Source organism: Salvelinus fontinalis, chromosome 16 (genome assembly GCF_029448725.1).
Source record: "Salvelinus fontinalis isolate EN_2023a chromosome 16, ASM2944872v1, whole genome shotgun sequence".
Lineage (NCBI taxonomy): Eukaryota > Metazoa > Chordata > Actinopteri > Salmoniformes > Salmonidae > Salvelinus > Salvelinus fontinalis.
The window spans coordinates 25,453,062-25,473,686 of NC_074680.1; the positions used below are offsets into that span (position 1 = coordinate 25,453,062).

The window sequence follows — 20,625 nt, forward strand, 5'->3', positions numbered from 1 at the left end:
GATTTGGTGCAACCAATTACCTTCAGAAGTCACATAATTAGTTAGATTGCACACAGGTGGGCTTTATTTAAGTGTCACATGATCTGTCATATGATTTCAGTATATATACACCTGTTCTGAAAGGCCCAAGAGTTTGCAACACCACTAAGCAAGTGGCACCACCAAGCAAGTGGCACCATGAAGACCAAGGAGCTCCCCAAACAGGTCAGGGACAGATTTTTGGAGAAGTACAGATCAGGGTTGGGTTATAAAAAAATATCCGAAACATTGAACATCCCACAGAGCACCATTAAGTCCATTATTAGAAAATGGAAAGAATATGGCACCACAACAAACCTTCCAAGAGAGGGCAGCCCACCAAAACTCACGGACCAGGCAAGGAGGGCATTAATCAGAGAGGCAACGAAGAGACCAAAGATAAACCTGAAGGAGCTGCAAAGCTCCACAGCGGAGATTTGGAGTATCTGTCCATAGAACCACTTTAAGTCGTACACTCCACAGAGCTGGGCTTTACGGAAGAGTGGCCAGAAAAAAAGCCATTGCTTAAAGAAAAAAATAAGAAAACACATTTGGTGTTCACCAAAAGGCATGACTCCCCAAACATTTGGAAGAAGGTACTCTGGTCAGATGAGACTAAAATTGAGCTTTTTGGCCATCACGGAAAACGCTATGTCTGGCGCAAACCCAACACCTCTCATCACCCCGAGAACATCATCCCCACAGTGAAGCATGGTGGTGGCAGCATCATGCTGTGGGGATGTTTTTAATCGGCAGGGACTGGGAAACTGGTCAGAACTGAAGGAATGATGGATGGCACTAAATACAGGGAAAGTCTTGAGGGAAACCTGTTTCAGTCTTCCAGAGATTTGAGACTGGGACGGAGGTTCACCTTCCAGCAGGACAATGACCCTAAGCATACTGCTAAAGCAACAATCGAGTGGTTTAACCTGTCTAGGATCAGCGTGGCGCTAGCGGCACACCCCCCCCCCCCCCCCACTGAAAAACCAGTGCCGCGAAATTCAAAAAAAATATTTTTTTAAAATATTTAACTTTCACACATTAAAGTCCAATACAGCTAATGAAAGACACAGATCTTGTGAATCCAGTCAACATTTCCGATTTTTAAAATGTTTTACAGGGAAGACACAATATGTAAAGATGTACATCTATTACCTAAAAACACATTAGCATAATCCACCATCTTTTATTTGTCCACCAACACCAGTAGCCATCACCAATTCGGCTAAACTAAGATATTTATAGCCCCTAACCAACAAAAAAACTCATTAGATGACAGTCTGATAACATATTTATGGTATGGGATAGGTTTTGTTAGAAAAAAGTGCATATTTCAGGTATATGGCATAGTTTACAATTGCACCCACCGTCACAAATGGACTAGAATAATTACAATGAGCAACGTGTTTACCTAACTACTAATCATCAAACATTTCGTAAAAATACACAGCATACACGAATCGAAAGACACAGAACCTGTGAATACAGACAATATTTCAGATTTTCTAAGTGTCTTACAGCGAAAACACAATAAATCGTTATATTAGCTTAGCACATAGCAATTAGCAGCCCAGCATTGATTCTAGCCAAAGTGAGCGATAAAAGTCAACATCGCCAAAAGATATTAATTTTTTCACTAACCTTCTCAGAATTCTTCCGATGACACTCCTGTAACATCACATTACAACATGCATATACAGTTTGATCGAAAATGTTTATATTTAGCCACCAAAATCATGGTTAGACAATGTGAAATGTAGACAAGCTGGTAAAGAAAAAGTCCTTGCGCCACTTAGACAGTGATCTACTCTTATACATAAATACTCATAAACGTGACTAAAAAATATAGGGTGGACAGGGATTGATAGACAATTTAATTCTTAATACAATTGCGTTATTACATTTTTTAATTTATCCTTACTTTTCAATACAGTTTGCGCCAAGCGAAGCTACGTCAAAAAACATGGCGTCCTAAGCCACTAAAATGTTTCGACAGAAACACGATTTATCATAATAAAAATGTCCTACCTTGAGCTGTTCTTCCATCAGTATCTTGGGCAAAGGATCCTTTCTTGGGAGAAATCGTCTTTTGGTGGAAAGCTGTCCTCTTGCCATGTGGAAATGTCAACTGCGTTCGGGATGAACTGAAAAGCATGCCCAACTTTTCACATCGTTGCAAAAATAAATGTCCCAAAATCGCACTAAACGGATATAAATTGCTATAAAACGCTTTAAATTAACTACCTTATGATGTTTTTAACTCCTATAAGGAGTGAAAAGATGACCGGAGAAATATAACAGGCTAAACTAACGCTTGGAACAGGTGCGCGCCGATGTCCTCTAGGCGCATGACGCAGCTCCCAAAGAATGACTAGCTTCAGGGTTTTTTCATTTGTAGGGCCTGTGAACGCGCAATCGACCCCATTGGAATCGTCATCACGTAAAGGCATCCAGGGGAAGACGTAAGAAGTGTCCGTATAGTCATAGCAACGACAGTGCCCTTTTAACTGACTTCAGAAAAGTGGCCAACATTTCTCAAATCTGACTCCATGTCAGGGAAATTGCTGTAGAATGGGCTCTGTTCCACTTAGAGACAAAATTTCAACTCCTATAGAAACTATAGACTGTTTTCTATCCAATAATAATAATAATATGCATATTGTACGATCAAGGATTTTGTGGGAAGCCGTTTCAAAAATTAGCCAAATTAGCATAAATAGTCTAAACAGCGCCCCCATCCCCAACAGGTTTAAAGGGAAACAGTTAAATGTCTTGGAATGGCCTAGTCAAAGCCCAGACCTCAATCCAATTGAGAATCTGTGGTATGACTTAAAGATTGCTGTACACCAGCGGAACCCATCCAACTTGAAGGAGCTGGAAAAGTTTTGACTTGAAGAATGGGCAAAAATCCCAGTGGCTAGATGTGCCAAGCTTATAGAGACATACCCCAAGAGACGTGCAGCTGTAATTGCTGCAAAACGTGTCTCTACAAAGTATTGACTTTGGAGGGGTGAATAGATATGCACACTCAAGTTTGGGTCACAAAAACAATATTTAGCATCTTCAAAGTGGTAGGCATGTTGTGTAAATCAAATGATACAAACCCACCAAAAAATCTATTTTAATTCCAGGTTGTAAGGCAATAAAATAGGAAAATGCCAAGGGGGTTGAATACTTTCGCAAGCCACTGTAGTCCTCCGCAAGCAAGCAATTGCTACATTGAAAGTCAGCGCGTTTCACATTGTCCCGGAACAAAGCAAAGTAAACACAGCTCTTGCAGCGCTGGAAACGTTCAATAGTTGCCTCCATTTGAGACCCGCCGTGCCAACTAGGAGGCTATCTGGGCTTTCGTGTCTCTCCCCCTATGTGGAATCTAGCAGGATCCCGGGACAGACTTCAGCACTCACAGCAATTTAGCCCAACAGAGCCACATTCATTCCACAACTTCAGAGAAGTACCTGGGTGTATGAGATTTTACTGCAGAAGAGTTAATGGGGTGGTAATTTACTGTAGGTGTAGGGTTAGTTGGATTATAGTGGTGAATGCAAAAGGAAATAAGAGAAGTAAAGTGATTGTGGAAACAAATAAATCCAAACCTAGTTCTGATTATTTTTTGGTTGGAATAAGGGTCTTGGATCGATATTGTTATCTGGGAGATCCGTTTGAAGTTTCTATTAAAATTGTGGATGCGTTGGATGAGATGCTGTCGATGAGAATAACGAGAAGTGGGCTTATTTTGTTTTTCTATGGAAGAGAAGGAGCGCCTCAAGAAGATGTCGGATTGGAATGTGTCGTGTGTGGATCTTCCAAACAGGGTGCCTATCAAGGGTGTTATCTCTGGGGTGGCGCTCGAAGTAAATGCAAAGGATATACAAGAATTGGATCAAGTGGTTGGTGAACAACGACTGATCCGCATGCTAGATGGAGTGCGGAAGCCCACTCCATCCATTCTATTGTTTTTGATAAAGAGTCTCTCCCTTCTCACGTGTATTTGGATTATATGATATTCCCTGTGAGAGCCTTCGTGCCCAAACCCATGCAGTGTGATAAATGTAAATGATTTGGTCATGTGTCAAGTGTATGTAGAAGGGAGGAGTATTATATGCCAGCTGAGCTTAAATGCTGCAATTGTGTTGGTGAACATCCACCCAAATTTCTGAAGTGTTCTGCTAAGGTGAAGGAGATGGAGGAGGCAAGAATAAGGGCTGTCCAGAATGTTTCCTGTCCGGAGTATTGACAAGAGTGTAGTTGAAGAAGTAATGGTAGTAGGAGTAAAGACACAAGATGATGTCCAATGTCAACAGAGGGATCCTGACATTTTACATGTTAAGAAGGTGGACTTTGTAGCGTTTATTACTTTGGTTATCAATGGATTTGGCCGGTGTAGGCCGTCATTGTAAATAAGAATTTGTTCTTAACTGACTTACCTAGTTAAATAAAGGTTAAATAATACACACATATATTTAAATAGCAACTGCACAACGCAAGCAGGGAGGAAATTTGAATAAAACAGGCATTATCATTGTCTGCAGAGGCATTACAAGGAATCCTGTCGATGAATGCTCCGTCCTCACAGGCACCTGAGCCTTGGTAGGGATGTGATTTCAGTGGTGTAAAGTACTTAAGTAAAAAATAGTACTACTTTTTTGGGGGTATCTGTACTTTACTATTTATATTTTTGCAAACTTTTACTTCACTACATTCCGAAATAAAATAATGTACTTTTTACTCCATACATTTTCCCTGACACCCAAAAGTAATTGTTACATTTTGACAAGACAATGGTCCAATTCACACACTTAAAGAGAACATCCCTGGTCATCCCTACTGCCTCTAATCTGACGGACTCACTAAACAGAAATGCTTTGTAAATATGTCTGAGTGTTGGAGTGTGCCCCTGGTTATCCGTCAATAAAACGTTTTTTGAAAATTGTGCCGTCTGGTTTGCTTAATATAAGGAATTTGAAATGGTTTATACTTTTACTTTTGATACGTAAGTAGATTTAAAACCAAATACTTTTAGACTTTTACTCAAGTAGTATTTTACTGTGTGACTTTTGCTTGAGTTATTTTCTATTAAGGCATCTTTACTTTTACTCAAGTATGACAATTGAGTACTTTTTCCACCACTGTGTGATTTGAATGTGACTGAAGGAGTGGGAATATACAGTTTTTGTTTTGTTTCAATATTCTATACAGTAGGTGGCGGAAATACATCATTAGGTGTAGTCTGCCATAAAACGTAAAAGAAGAAGAACCCAGGCCAGAAGAAGAACCCGTCGCCAAACTAGTCTAGCGGGGGACGATTTTCCAGTCTCCCCTGGCCGCGCATAGTTGATGCATCTGGCGAAGTACAGTTGCCTTTTATCTTTGTATTTCGACAGAGACTGATATTATTATCCAGATGTATCCACAGTAAGCGAGGAAGAGGGTGGAGGAGGATCTGACTGTCTGAATTGTTGTGTGGGTAAGCATGCAACGCGACACGTTAGTTAAGTATAGTATAGCAGACGTTGCTAGCCACAAGCAGAGCTACCGCTAGTTCGTTAGCTATGCAGCTACTGTCGATAGCTAAGGGTTTTGTTGTTAGCATAGCTAGTTCTAGCTGGAGCTACTTGATTCGCAGTTAGCTATTATGCTGACGTCTGGTGATAAATAACGTTAGCTAGTACCGCTGCTAGCCAGGTTTTGTGGTGTAACTATGTAGCTAAGGATAGCTAACAACCGAGAGAGGAAGACAACTGGCTCAAGTTAGCTAACTTAAAACAAAATGGACCTGGGTACAGTATGACCTAACAGAACGTAACAAGCTGGCTAGCTAGCTATCAAATGTAATGTTAGTATTGACTCAGTCAAATGTGGCTAGCATAACTAGAGCTGGGACGGGGTTGCTCTTCTATCCCCTAGGTTGAGCTGACTACCTCTGCAGCTGAAGTAAAAGATGTGCAATGGAATGTTAGAGTCCACGTCAAAGGCCCTTGGGCTGCCCACATCAGCAGACAAGCAGTCACTTTCTCTGTTGCTCTTCCTGACTGTGCTATCCACTGGACAAGGGTCAGGTAAGAGATCGCTCATCTTCAGCAAAAGGCTCCCTCACACAGCTTCATTCCTCCTTTCCGTACACTACTGCTGCTTTTACCCTGCTAAGATTCAGCTCCTCTCTTTAAGTCTAATAATGCTAGATGTACATTGCTCTATGTGGTCAATTATAACATCGTAATTGGGTTTATTTGAGCAAACAACTGGCCCACATCTGCCACATGTAATATCAATATTAAGGTGTCAAGTCCCCACATCCTCTCCTTCCCATAGCTGATTAGTAAAATATGCTGGATGGGGTCTTGAAACTGTTGCTAGAGATCCTCTCTTACCTTGTGCCAACTCGGCTCCCACTGCCTTCATGACTCATTGATATTATATAAGCATCAGAAAACCCACTCGCATAGAAATACTTTTTAACAACATTGTTTCAAATAGAGCATTAACATCAGAATATTCTAGCATCAATTATATGCCCTTTCTTCCCTCCTCAGGATGTGTGAGGCCGTTCATGGTGCAGAACAGCCTGGTCAACCTGACAGAGACCAACAGGGGTTCCTTCCCTGTGGGCACAGTGCTCCAGTACAGCTGTGACCCAGGCTACCTGGCTGATGGGCCCAGCATCATCACCTGCACTCCTCTTAACCTCTGGTCCTCAGACCCACCCCGCTGCTTACAGAGTGACGGTGAGTGGCACTCTCCACAATGTGGCCACCACTATGACTCATTGTGAAGAGTATAATTTCTCTCCAGTTGAAATAAAAATGTAATTAATGTAGGATTATAACTATAACATGATTGTGTTGTTTCTGACCAGCAGTGTGTCGGCCTCCGTCTGAGCTCGAGAATGGAAGGTACATCTGCCACCCCTCTCCCTGCCACCGGCTAGGCCAGGGCACTGTGATTGAGTACTTCTGTGATGAAGGCTACATCCTGAGGGGAGACTACAAATACAAATATCTTACCTGTCAGGAAGGGGAGTGGGATGGCCCCATGCAGATTAGCTGTGTCAACCAAGGATGTGTGAGGCCATTCATGGTCCAGCATGGGTCAGTCAATCTGACAGAGACCAACAGAGGTTCCTTCCCCGTGGGCACAGTGCTCCAGTACAGCTGTGACCCAGGCTTCCTGGAGGACGGGCCCAACATCATCACCTGCACCCCCCTGGGCTGCTGGTCCTCAGACCCACCCCGCTGCATACGCAGTGATGGTACTAATGGCTTTACTAAATACTCTGAATTCATTCCAAACACACTAACATATTTTTAAGTCTAAAATTTGGTTTGTGCGCTCACTGATGATGGTTCTCTTTTTTTCTTGTCAACAGTGTGTCTGCCTCCATTTGAGCCAGAGAATGGGGGCTACACCTGCCACCCGTCCCCCTGCCATAGACTAAACCATCACACTGTGATCGAGTACTTCTGTGATGAAGGCTACATCCTGAAGGGAGACTATAAATATCTGACCTGTCAGAATGGGGAGTGGGATGGCTCCATGCAGATTAGCTGTCTCCTGGACCAAGGTTGGTGACCATATTGTGATTACACGGTCTTATTCTCCAGAGTTCAGTGTTGGGTAGCTTGAACTATTTGTTTTATTGTTGTATCAACCTGCAAGATGAAGTTATACTATGCTACGTTTTGAAGCCTCAGGCAGGACTGTCTGTCCTTTAATGGACAGTGTTTGAGTGTGGTCTCATTGCCTGCTTCCCCTCTTCCAGACAGAGACCCTACCCCTGTGTTTGGCATACCCACCCTATCCATTGTGGCCTCCACTGCCAGCTCTGTAGCCCTCATCCTGCTGCTAGTGGTCCTGTTTGTCCTGCTGCAGCCTAAACTCAAGTCCTTCAACCACAGCCGGTGAGTGGCCTGAAACCACAGACATGCTTATTCAGTATCAGCTGTAGTAGGCTAATCCTACTAAAGCTATGTGTACTCCAGGGGTGTGCATGTCTCATAACTGTTCAAGCAGGCAGAAATAGTTCATATGATGCAAAACTTCTCATTCCGGCTGTATTCATATCTGCTTGAACGATGAATAGCTCAGATACACATGAAAACATGATATGACCCTGGGGATCGATAGTACATCGCTCAGAAACTTACAAATACGATAACTTTCTAAATGGGTGAATCTTTCCTTTTTAAGAGTTTAAAGTAATTAGGTATTAAGACTGCTCCACTCCTCTGCTCCCCCAGCCGTGAGCAGGGGGTGTCAGGCCAGCCCGTGTCCATCATGGTGGAGGGGGTACAGGTGGCCCTGCCATCCTATGAGGAGGCGGTGTGTGGTGAAGGGGCTCTGAGTCTTAGCTCTGAGTCCCGGGTCCAGATAGTGCTGTCAGAGGGCCAGCAAGCTGCAGGGACGACAGAACCTCTTATTGCCCAAGCCAGGCCCTCCACCCTCCCCCAGCTCTCAGAGATGGCAGTGGTTCACCCAGTACCACCATCCTTCGCCTCTTCCTCCTCTCTCTCATCCTGCTGGGGCCTGGAGCAGGCTGCTGCTGCAGCACCTTCACCCTCACAGCGGAGGGACTCCACGTGCAGTGAGCAGCACAGCCTGCCCCTCAACTCTGAGATGGACTACTCTGACGGTGGGACGTCAATTTATGTCTCTCCAAACAGGCCTCTCTTCATGCATGTTTTGGTTGATAATGCACGTATATGCATATAGTGTATTGATGTATCTTGTTTCGTCCTGCAGATATGCCTTTGTTAAAGGAGGCCTGAAGCATGCTGCAGACGCTTGGGTGTATGTTACGGAAACACCCAGAGTTGCTGACAGGGTTGCTGTTGACCTGCTGTGTTGAGCCGGAGGCCTGTCTGGAGCTCCCCACTGCAGCAGCTGCCAACACAACAGACTATCCACCCACCTCCTCTTGGGGCACTAAATGAGGCCGTGTCATTCTCAGCAGAATGTTACTTCTTCCCCCATCCAGAGAAGGGCACAGAGGGATTTCACATGTACATACATGCTTAGCAATTTTATAGGACTTCTTACACTATGTCCAGTGTCTGACACGTGCTCTTTTAACCATTGGCTTAGTGCAGAGACATACAACTAAGAGAGAGAGCACCCAGTATGTTGGAAGGTTTTTTTGAAAGGCTCAATATGCCTTTTGAAAATTCTTTACTTGTAATCCATATGTATATATTTTTTTTCGATGGTTAATGCTGCAAACACATTTTGAGAATCATTGCACCCATCACCAATTTGTACCATGTCAACCTGTTTTTACATGATCACTGCAGCACAACAGGCATGATGAAGGCCATTGCAACTTATATTGAACCAGTCATTCTCACACATACACAGATTTTACAATTACTATTAACATTTTAATGATAAGAACGTATGATTTTAACTTTTCATATTCTCATTGGGGTTCTTTATGGCACAACTATTTGATGTCACATCTTTTCTGATCATGGTTTTGAACAATGTTTTTCCCACGCACTTATTTGAAGATTTTGCTAAAGGCAAGTGTTCCCAAGGTTGAGGCACAACTTTTCTCAATTCATTGATATTGGGCTTAGCATTCATATTCTCTCATTCATGTCAGTACACTCTTTCTCTAATGGCCTTAGATCTCCACTTCTATGCACAAACACCATCTGTATTGGGTTTCATTCCTAAAAATTATTTTAAAATGAATGTACATTTTCAGTCGCCACAGCTTAGTGATGTAACAAATTGGAGCATAGTTGGTGTTTCTTGGACACCTAATACTTACTATTTATTTGTGGGTTGTTTTGAAATTGTTTTAATTAAGTATAGATAGGGAAACTTAATTGAGTATTTAATATATTCATGTTCAGAATGCTGTTGATCAGCCATGGTTCCTTTGACGCTTCCGCAATTCTTGGGAAATGATATTAAGACGGATCTTTTAACTTTGCCACCTTGGTGGACTCATAAGGACATAATGTGAGACTAAAGTTAATTGGGTTAACCATAATTAATGAAAAACAGGTCATTGTTATGTACAGAAGCTTAGTGTCATGCCTATTCAAATGGTTTCAGTTGCTTTGGATTTCCTTTGGGACTAAGCAATGCAATTGGTGTGAAGATAGGGTGTATATACAGAGTAAAATTAACTGTGATAATTTTGATTAAATATAATTTGAGCTGTGCAACATTTTGTTCTTGTCAACCAATCCCGAACTCTTTCACTGAATAGTTGTATAGCTATGGTTAGTGTACTCTCTTTCAGCACCAGGTGGCATTGTGAATTACTTTATTCATAGTATTGACTTCTAAAACCTACTTTTTGAAAATTAATTAGCAGAAAATTAGGTTTGTGTAATTACAAGCATCACACAATTTCTCATAAAACTGCCACAGGAACACTGATGGATTTTTGGCTACTCCATACTATCAGCAAAAGGAACAAATATGCTGCTTTTATGTCATACAGAAATTACATTTAGTATTTGGTTCAAACCTTAATCTACATTATAACTATTAGATTTACACACTAAGTATAACATACCTGGGCATTCCCTGTTGTGTCAAAATACTCTAGGGTCAACCATACATGATAGTATCTAGTTCCACCTACAGTATACAGTTGCATTGGTAAAATTGTGCTGCAAATCCCAAACAAGCTATGTTGCCCTAAAATGCCATACATTTGATGTCTTCTGTTGCATCTGCTGTGGTGGTTCCTGTCCTGGACCTGTTCAATTTGGTCTGGTGTCCTCCTGTGCCCTCTCCGTCTCTATGGGCTTCTCCCTTCTGGGACCTATAGCAAATTTACTCTACTTTACTACTTTCTACACTTTACCAGCCATTGCCAGGTATACAGGCTTTGCTATGGGAGAGAAAGAAGAGATTATTTTAGAAGAAAGACTGCCTTTATTTTGTCAAACAGTCTGGCACACCAATGGCAGCGTGGTTCGGCTACATTAAGTTCTGTGAGCCACACCTACTTTAGTGTTATCCAGACAGCTGTGACACTTACCCTAAGCTGGTGGCTTGAAGATTTGGTAACAGCTGAAGAGGATGATGAAAAGCAGTGCCTCGCCTCCCTGGAATATGATGTAGATCAGTGGGAACAGATAAAGGGGGCCAATGATCTCCGGGTGAAAGGCCACCAAGATGGTGGAACACAGCTGGATGTTCTGACAACCTGTCTCCATAGAACTAGTCCTGCATCTGAGAAAATATTTGTTACATGGTTCACTCAACTGTATATTATTATTGATAGCTATGAATGGATACATGCCCCTTAGCCCCATCCTTGAACAGATGAATACAGCAGTGCACTTACTGATGATTGACTTTGAAGATGGTGGACATGATGTATCCCAGCAGGTAGCCTGTCAGGGGCATCAGTGCAACCATGAGTTGGGGTGAGAAAACCACCCACACTGTTCCCCCAATGGAGATGCCTGACATGACGCCAATGCCCATGTAGGCAATCAGTAAGATGCTTAGACCAACCTGTGGAGTAAAAGCTCTGCCAAATCAGGCATGCTTTTACAGAGGCTATCCATTCATGTCCTTTAGTAATTAGAACATGCTGTATAAATGCATTAGAAACAAAATGTTATAAAAAGGTACACTCTTATGCACTGTGTGTACAAAACATTATTAGGTGCCAGGCGGTTTGAGTGTGTCAAGAACTGCAAACGCTGCTGGGTTTTTCACGCTCAACAGTTTCCCGTGTGTATCAAGAATGGTCCACCACCCAAAGGACATCCGGCCAACTTGACACAAATGTGGGAAGTATTAGAGTCAACATGGGCCAGCATCCCTGTGTAACGCTTAACACCTTGTAGATTCCATGCCCTGACGAATTGAAGGCTGTTCTGAGGGCAAAAGGGGGTGCAACTCAATATTAGGAAGGTGTTCCTAATGTTTTGTCCACTCAGTGTATCTCTCCAGACATGTCACTTTTTTGGTCAACAATACAAGACCTGGGACCAGATTCACAAAACCTTCTTAAGAAGAAATGTATTCTTAACTGACATTTTTTTATTAACTATAGACATATGAAGAAAGTTAAGCAAAGTTGCTATTCCTCAAAAAGGTTATTGGAAATGTTCTTGCGCTATTTCTTATGTTTCTCCTTAAGCAAAACGTTAAGAAGTTAGATTATTTAAAATAACATTTTTGGATTTGTTCTTAATTCTAAAATAGCTAAACCCTCTTAAACTCAGTGTAGTGAGAGAATATGCTCATAAAGCAATTGAACATGTTTCATTCACTCACAAACTTCATCTGAGTTTCAGTATTGATTATTTTAAACCCAAGAACATGTTTTAGAACAGTAATCTCAGTAGGAAATATGCTAACATGATTGTCATTGCTAGATAGATAGCTAGCTAAATCGGTTGCCTAGCAACAAACATTTTAAGATTGTAATAATATATTTGAGAGGTTTTTGAGAAAATCATTCAATCTTAAGATATTGTTGAGGAATTGAACTTATGAACTATATTATGAACTTCTTATTTTCTTTCTGAAGAAGCTTAAGTTTTTTTGTAAGAACTGTGAATCTGGGCCCTGTATTTCAGTTTACCTTGATGATGATCTGAGCGTACTGTGGTACACAATGGTTGATGGCTATGCCAATGGCACAGGGCACTAGTGTCATGATGAGAGCTATGGTGATGCCGGTGTAAGGCACAGCATTTTCCAAGTTATTGAAGCCATGGCAATATAGGAAGAGCAGCAGAAGCATCATACCCACGGCCAAAACAGTAGAACATGTGGTCATTACAATGCTGTAGGATACAAAGAGAGGGGGGAATGAAACTTTTTATAATTTCCATTCCATATTTTATTAACTGAGTTTGTGTGATTTTTTTTGTTTAGCATTCATGCCATGTGCAAAATTATTTCAACATTTGTATTTTTCTATTGTGAAACAAATTTACTTTCAAGAAGTTACCATTTAGGTTTTGTCCGACATGTTAATAGCCTCTGTGGCCTGACGTAAATATGCTGAAAACCCTCAGCAGCCTGATGGAGCAGACTGCTGTAATCTCCTCACAACAGACATATCAATGAGTTTCACCTGAGGTTCATGTCACCCTTCAGGGCCAGGGCGAAGATGTTGGAGAGTTTCCCCCCCGGACAGCAGCCACAGATCAGCATGGTCACACCCTCTATGGGGCCCAGCTGGAAGATTTTGGCCAGGCTGAAGGCAGTGAAAGGCATAATACCAAACTGGGCCACCACTGCAATGGCCACCGCTTTAGGCTCCAGGATATGGGCCTTGATCTTGGAGATCTCCATGGTGCAGCCCAGGGACACCATGGTGATGAAGAGGATGATGATGGTGATGCCACTGATGGCCTTGTCCATGACCAGGGGGGATGAGGGGACTGGAAGACAGCGGTTACATTGAGAAGTGTGATGTTGTAGGTGTTGCTGCCATTCCAAACGTCATAGTTGTCTCTGTGCTGCCCCTCTGTCTGGTTCATGGTGCCATTCATCCCAAAGTTGTTAATTTACTTTATATTTATTATACCTTGAGACACAGAAAGTAAAAATCAAACAGACAAAATATATCCTATGTCAATGGAGAGCAAAGGATTCTTTGTTGTCTCGTGGACTTGATCAACTGCAGTTAAAACTCATCCTGTTTACTCTATTACACTTCAACGTTGTGATCAAACTTTGAATCCACTTCCACGAGTATTACTATTTTCACAATAAGACAGTTTAGTACTTGAAATTGCTACAAAAACAGAGTTTTTAAAACATACCGTACCTTTTCTATGACATTTCCATGCTCTTCCCATGACATAGACTGACCAGGTCAATCCAGGTGAAATCCATGATCCCTTATTGATGTCACTTGTTCAATTACTTGTTCAACCACTGTAGATGAAGGGGAGAAGACATGTTGAAGAAGGATTTTAAAGCTTTGAGACAATTGAGACATGGATTGTGTATGTGTGGGCAAGACAAAAGATTGCGTCAAGAACTGCAACGCTGCTGGGTTGGGGGGGTACAACTCAATATTAGGAAGGTGTTCCTAATGTTTGGTATACTCAGTGTATAATGTATCACTCAATTCAAACGCACAATTCATATACAAGATGAAACTTGAACAACACTATTAATTCATGTATTTTGCTACCAGGTGACATTTCACCTCAAAATATGATTAAAATATGTCCTGTAATGTTGAATGACTCTGTAGCAATGCAGATTATGTCTCACCAGTCCAGAGAGTTAGTAGACTACTCTATAAATGCATGCCATTGTCACTCAGTTCTGACCATGCAGCGGTTAATATTACCCTTTGGCATTTCTCAGAGCGCTCTAAGATATTCTCCTTCTCCACAAAGCATATTGTATGTAACAAGCAGTTACATGACCTACAGCATGGTCAAGCAAGTTAATGTTTCCGACATTTTCAGACTACTAAACAACTATTGATTTAGAACCACGCAGTTACCTACCACATGTCGCAAAGAAAACAGTTACTGCCTCCACTATTCCAGCACCATTTCAACTTCAACAGCATCAAATCACCTATCCTTAGTCTAGTACAGTGACAACTAAAAAAATACCAAAAACAGTTTAGTCCAATCAAAATAAGCTAAATATGATGTGGCTGTCAATGGTTCTGATTTGTGTGTGTGCGTTTGTGCAAATAGAAAAAACATATTGACTCACCCTACTTGTAGAGAAATGGTAATGGAATCCTCCTGTCTTTCATGCAGTGGTGTATATTCATGGATGCCTAGGCAACACAGGCTTTTCCAAGAAAAAAATATGAAAAAATACAAAATTACTTATCTTTCGACTCTCTCTGTTTCATAAATTTCCTTCAATTCGATTGTATCTCACCAGAGAAAGCATCCCAGCAAACGAAACAATATGTGTAGCCTGTCTCAATATGTGTAGCTTATCTATCTGATGCTGTTTGGTCAAAAATAGAATGACATTGTTGCTGCACGTAGTATTGAATGCAAGGGAAGCCAGCAAGTATTTGGCCTCCCTTGATATACACTAGAAGCTTATTACCTAAACACTAGAAGCTTATTACCTAAAATTGATCAATTGAAAGTGAGGGTTCACAGCTCCATTCCAGACGTGTTGGTCATTACTGAGACATGGTTAAGAAAGAGTGTTTTGAACACTGATGTTAACCTTTCTGGTTATAACCTTTTTTCGGCAAGACAGATCTTCCAAAGGTGGTGAAGTGGCAATCTTTACCAAGGAACACCTTTAGTGCTCGGTTGTCTCCACCAAGTTTGTCCCCGAACATTTTGATTTGCTGGTTTTAAGCATTAAACTTTCAAATAGCTATTTGTTGACTGTTGCTGGGTGTTATCGTCCACCATCAGCGCCGGCCTGTATCCTAAATGCCCTAAGATCTCTCCTGGCCCCTTACACTAAGTCTAAATTTGTCCTGCTAGGTGACCTAAACTGGGACATGCTTAAACCACCTGACCAAGTCCTAAAGCAATGGCACTCCCTAAATCTTTCTCAGATTATCACCAATCCCACAAGGTATGACTCCAAACACCCAGAAAAGACTACTCTCCTTGATGTCATCCTCACAAATATATCAGTATCAGTCTGGTGTTTTCTGTAATGACATTAGAGATCACTGTTTTACAGCCTGTCTTCGTAATGGCTGCTCAGTGAAACGACCTGTCCAGATTTGTCAAACGCTTGCGAAAAAACTTTAATGAGCAAGCCTTCCTTCATGAACTGGCCTCTGTAAAATGGTATAGAATCAGCTTGATCCCCTCTGTCGAAGACAGTTGGACCTTTTTTAATATTTTCAGTGGTATTGTTAACAAACACGGCCCATAAAGAAAATGAGAATTAAAATCAGGTTCAGCCCCTGGTTCAACCGTGATCTGGCAGAGTTACTCCACCTCAAAAATTCCATTTGGCAAAAGGCTCGGCACACACATACTCAGGCTATCCGGCATTCAGACTATCCGGAAGGCCAAAGTTAGTTACTTTAAGGGGCAGTTCTCTCTCTCTGGATCTAACCCCAAGAAGTTCTGGAAAATGGTTAAAGATCTGGAGAATAAACCCTCCTCCTCACAGCTGCCCATGTCCCTTAATGTTGATGATGTGGTTGTTACTGATAAGATGCACATGGCTGAGCTCTTTAAATCACCACTTCATTAAGTCAGGATTCCTATTTGACTCAGCCATGCCTCCTTGCCCATCCAACATTTCCTCATCTCCCACCCCTTCTAAAGTGACTAGCCCCAACGCTCCTCCCACTTTTTCCCCTGCCACACTAAAAAGTTTCTCCCTGCAGGCGGTCACTAAGTCTGAGGTGTTAAAGGAGCTCCTTAAACTTGACACCAAAAAAACATTAAGGTCAGATGGTTTCGACCCTTTCTTCTTTAAAGTTGCTGCCCCTATCATCGCCAAGCCTTTCTCTGACCTTTTTAGTCTTTCTCTCCTCTCTGGGGAAGTTCCCATTGCTTGGAAGGCAGCCACGGTGTGTCCATTATTTAAAGGTGGAGATGAAGCTGATCCTAACTGTTATATCACAATTTCTATTTTTCCCTGTTAATCAAAAGTGTTGGAAAAACGTGTCAATAATCAACTGACTTGGTTTCTTGATGTCTATAGTATTCTCTCTGGTATGAAATCTGGTTTCCGCTCAGGTTATGGATGTGTCACTGCAACCTTAAAGGTCCTATATGATGTCACCATTGCCCTTGATTCTAAGCAATGGTGTGCTGCTATTTTTATTGACGGCCAAAGCTTTTTATATGGTAGACCAGGGGTGGGCAATTCCAGTCCTTCAGGGTCTGATTGGTGTCACACTGTCTCCATCCCTAGCAACCACAGCTTATTAATCAAATTGATCATGATTAGGTGATTATTGGAGTCAGGAGTGTTAGCTTGGGCTGGGGCAAAACTGTGACACCAATCAGGCCCTCGAGGACTGGAATTGCCCAACCCTGCAGTAGACCATTTCATTCTTGTGGGCTGGCTAAGGAGTATTGGTGTCTCTGAGGGGTCTTTAGCCTGGTTTGCTAACTTCCTCTCTCAAAGCATGCGGTGTATAAAATCAGAACATCTGCTGTCTCAGCCACTGCCTGTCACCAAGGGAGTGCCCCAAGGCTCAATCCTAGGCCCCACGCTCTTCTCAATTTACATCAACAACACATAGCTCAGGCAGTAGGAAGCTCGCTCATCCATTTATATGCAGATGATACAGTCTTATACTCAGCTGGCCCCTCCCTGAATTTTGTGTTAAACGCTCTACAACAAAGTTTTCTTAGTGTCCAAAAATCTTTCTCTGCCCTTAACCTTGTTCTGAACACCTCAAAAACAAAAGTAATGTGGTTTGGTAAGAAGAATGCTCCTCTCCCCACCGGTGTGATTATTACCTCTGAGGGTTACAAGTACTTGGGACTATGGCTACACTGTCCTTCTCTCAGCACATATCAAAGCTGCAGGTTAAATCTAGACTTGGTTTACTCTATCGTAATCGCTCCTCCTTCACCCCAGCTGGCAAACTAACCCTGATTCAGATGAGCATCCTACCCATGCTAGATTACGGAGACGTAATTTATAGATCAGCAGGTAAGGGTGCTCTTGAGCGGCTAGATGTGCTTTACCATTCGGCCATCAGATTTGCCACCAATGCTCCGTATAGGACACATCACTGCACTCTATACTCCTCTGTAAACTGGTCATCTCTGTATACCTGTCGCATGACCCACTGGTTGAAGTTTATTTATAAAACCCTCTTAGGCCTCACTCCCCCCCATCTGAGATATCTACTACAGCCCTCATCCTCCATATACAACACCCATTCTGACACCTGTCCCACGACCCACTGTCACATTATGTTAAAGGTCCCCAAAGTGCACACATCCCTGGGTTGCTCCTCTTTTCAGTTTTCTGGAACGAGCTGAAAAAAAACCTCAAACTGGACCGTTTTATCTCTTCATTCAAAGACTCAATCGTGGACACTTACTGACAGTTGTGGCTGTATCGGGTGTTGTATTGTTGTCTCTACCTTCTTGCCCTTTTTGCTGTTGTCTGTGCCTAATACTGTTTGTATGATGTTTTGTGCTGCTGCCATGTTGTGTTGCTACAATGTTGTTGTCATGTGTTGCTGCCATGCTATGTAGTTGTCTTAGGTCTCACTTCATGTCGTGTTGAGTGTTTTGTCCCATATTTTTATTTATTTTTAATCCCAGACCCGTACACGCAGGAGGCCTTTTGGTAGATCATCATTGTAATTAAGAATTTGCTCTTAACTGACATGCCTAGTTAAATAAAGGTTAAATAAAATATAACGTTACCCATGAATGGAAGTTAGGCTAGCGAGCAAGCATTTTAGCCAGGTAGCTTAGGACAACAAAAAATAAAAGTGTGTATTGTATGACAGTCATAGACCACACAGAGAATTAAGTAAAACCACAAGTCCAAATCCCTATCTCCATCCTTGGGTAATTTAGGAATGATACAATTTATACCTAGCTAGCTAGCCACCAGAGGACAACAACACAACAAGATGCAACAATTCAAGTTGTTTCTGTCAATGATGTAAATCCAAACTGGCTTCTTTTGACACTTTTCTTTTGGTTCGCCAGGACCATTCACAGTTGAACTCAACATTGATTGGCTATCATTTATATATATTTTTTATGAAGTGAGGCCAAATGCTAGCTTGCTTCCCTTGCATTCAATGCTATGAGCAGAACCAATGTCATACTCTTTTTGACCAGGCAGCATGAGAGAGATGGCCTACACACAAAGTGACAGAGGGGCGCTGCTTCGCTCACTTGGATGCTTTCTCCAGTGAGATACAAATCAAATCAAATTGTATTTGTCACATGCGCATGATACAACAGGTGTAGCCCTTGCCGTGAAATGCTTACTTACAAGCCCTTAACCAAGCAGTTAATTGGTTAGAGCCTGTAAGTAAGCATTTCACTGTAAGGTCTACTACACCTGTTGTATCCGGCGCACGTGACAAATAAACTTTGATTTGAAAATATTTACTAAATAAACTAAAAAGTAACACAATAAAATAACAATAACGAGGTTATATACAGGGGGTACCGAGTCAATGTGCAGGGGTACAGGTTAGTCAAGGTAATTTGTTCATGTAGGTGGGGTAAAGTGACTATGCATAGATAATAAACAGTGAGTAGCAGCAATCTAAAAACAAAGGGGGGTGGGGTCAATGTAAATAGTCCAGGTGGCCATTTGATTAATTGTTCAGCAGTCTTATGGCTTGGGGGTAGAAGCTGTTGAGAAGCCTTTTGGACCTAGACTTGGTGCTCCGGTACCGCTTGCCGTGCAGTAGCAGAGAGAACAGTCTATGACTTGGGTGACTGGAGTCTTTGACAATTTTTTGGGCCTTCCTCTGACACCGTAAATTGAAGGAAAATTATGTAACACAGAGACGTAAGATAACTTATTTAAGTTTTATTTTGTATTATTTTGTGTGGGGGGGGGGCTGGCTTCTCTTGGTATCCATGAATACAAACCACTGACCAGGTGAATTCAGGTGAAAGCTATGATCCCTTATTGATGTCCCTTTTTAAATCCACTTCAATCAGTGTAGATGAAGGGGAGGAAACAGTCAAATAAGGATTTTTAAGCCTTGAGACAATTGAGACATGGATTGTGTATGTGTACCATTCAGAGGATGAATGGAGATGAGAAAATATTTAAGTGCTTTTTAACAGGGTATGGTAGTAGATGCGTTTGTGTCAAGACCTGCAATGCTGCTGTGTTTTTCATGCTCAACAGTTTCCCGTGTGTATCAAGAATGGTCCACCACCCAAAGGACATCCAGCCAACTTGACACAACTGTGGGAAACATTGGAATCAACATGGGCCAACATCTTGAACGCTTTCGACACCTTGTAGAGTCCATGCCCTGACGACTTGAGGCTCAATATTAGGAAGGTGTTCTTAATGTTTGGTATACTCAGTGTATAACTTCACATTTCAAAGGATTCTTTGGAGGAGAGGCAGCAAGCTGGCAATGGCTGTATGTTGGCCATTTGTTCATGGAAACGACAGTGAGGGTTGAGGGTAGCATATGGTGTGGGTGGTGATGAATATGGCGTTGGAAAGAGCTGGTTGTTCTATGAACATTGATTCAGTTGATGTAAGTTGTCTAGTTGGGCTCGGTCTGGCCCATCTGACAAAGTCGAGCCTACTAGGTTTCTCAGTTGATAGTGTCATTCTCTTTACTGCTAAAGAATCAGTGTCAAACATAACTAATACAAGAAGCACTCTTTAGTGTTTATTTTCAGAATACATCTACTGTAAGATCATCCATTAACTATCAGAGGATCATATGGCATAATTGCAGAATGTCAGGTTGGATAATTTATGTTTATTTATCTGATTGATTAGGTGAACACCAAACATAATCCCACTATGAATACTATAGGTGGCCTGTTTTTTGGGGGGGTATTACAAGTACAAAAAAGTATATATCTAAAAAGTGCAGTTATTTCCTTGATGATCAAATATCATACCCATTTGTGAGACGATAAAATGTTTTACTTGTTCTGCCAATGTTGCATACCATCAGACTGCAGCCAGGGGAATGTTCAGGTGCTGGTAGGGAAACAATGGCTATATGCAGGT

The 20,625-nt window shown here is 41.8% G+C and overlaps 1 protein-coding gene and 1 pseudogene across 2 annotated transcripts; one reads left to right on the forward strand and one right to left on the reverse strand.

Annotated features, from left to right (window-relative positions):
* The first annotated feature begins 5,259 nt into the window (after nt 1–5,259).
* LOC129812859 (sushi domain-containing protein 6-like) lies at nt 5,260–10,190 on the forward strand. 2 transcript variants are annotated; one of them, XM_055864790.1, is made up of 8 exons: nt 5,260–5,485; nt 5,926–6,077; nt 6,552–6,743; nt 6,875–7,267; nt 7,385–7,579; nt 7,778–7,916; nt 8,256–8,647; nt 8,758–10,190. In XM_055864790.1, the coding sequence occupies exons 2-8, from the start codon at nt 5,960–5,962 to the stop codon at nt 8,781–8,783; spliced, it is 1,455 nt and encodes a 484-aa protein (XP_055720765.1). In that variant the 5' UTR covers nt 5,260–5,485; nt 5,926–5,959; the 3' UTR covers nt 8,784–10,190. The 2 variants fall into 2 exon arrangements, with proteins under 2 accessions (XP_055720765.1, XP_055720766.1); XM_055864791.1 differs by having other exon boundaries at nt 6,878–7,267.
* Nucleotides 10,191–12,864: 2,674 nt separating this feature from the next.
* LOC129812860 (hepatic sodium/bile acid cotransporter-like) lies at nt 12,865–13,522 on the reverse strand (annotated as a pseudogene).
* Nucleotides 13,523–20,625: the final 7,103 nt, after the last annotated feature.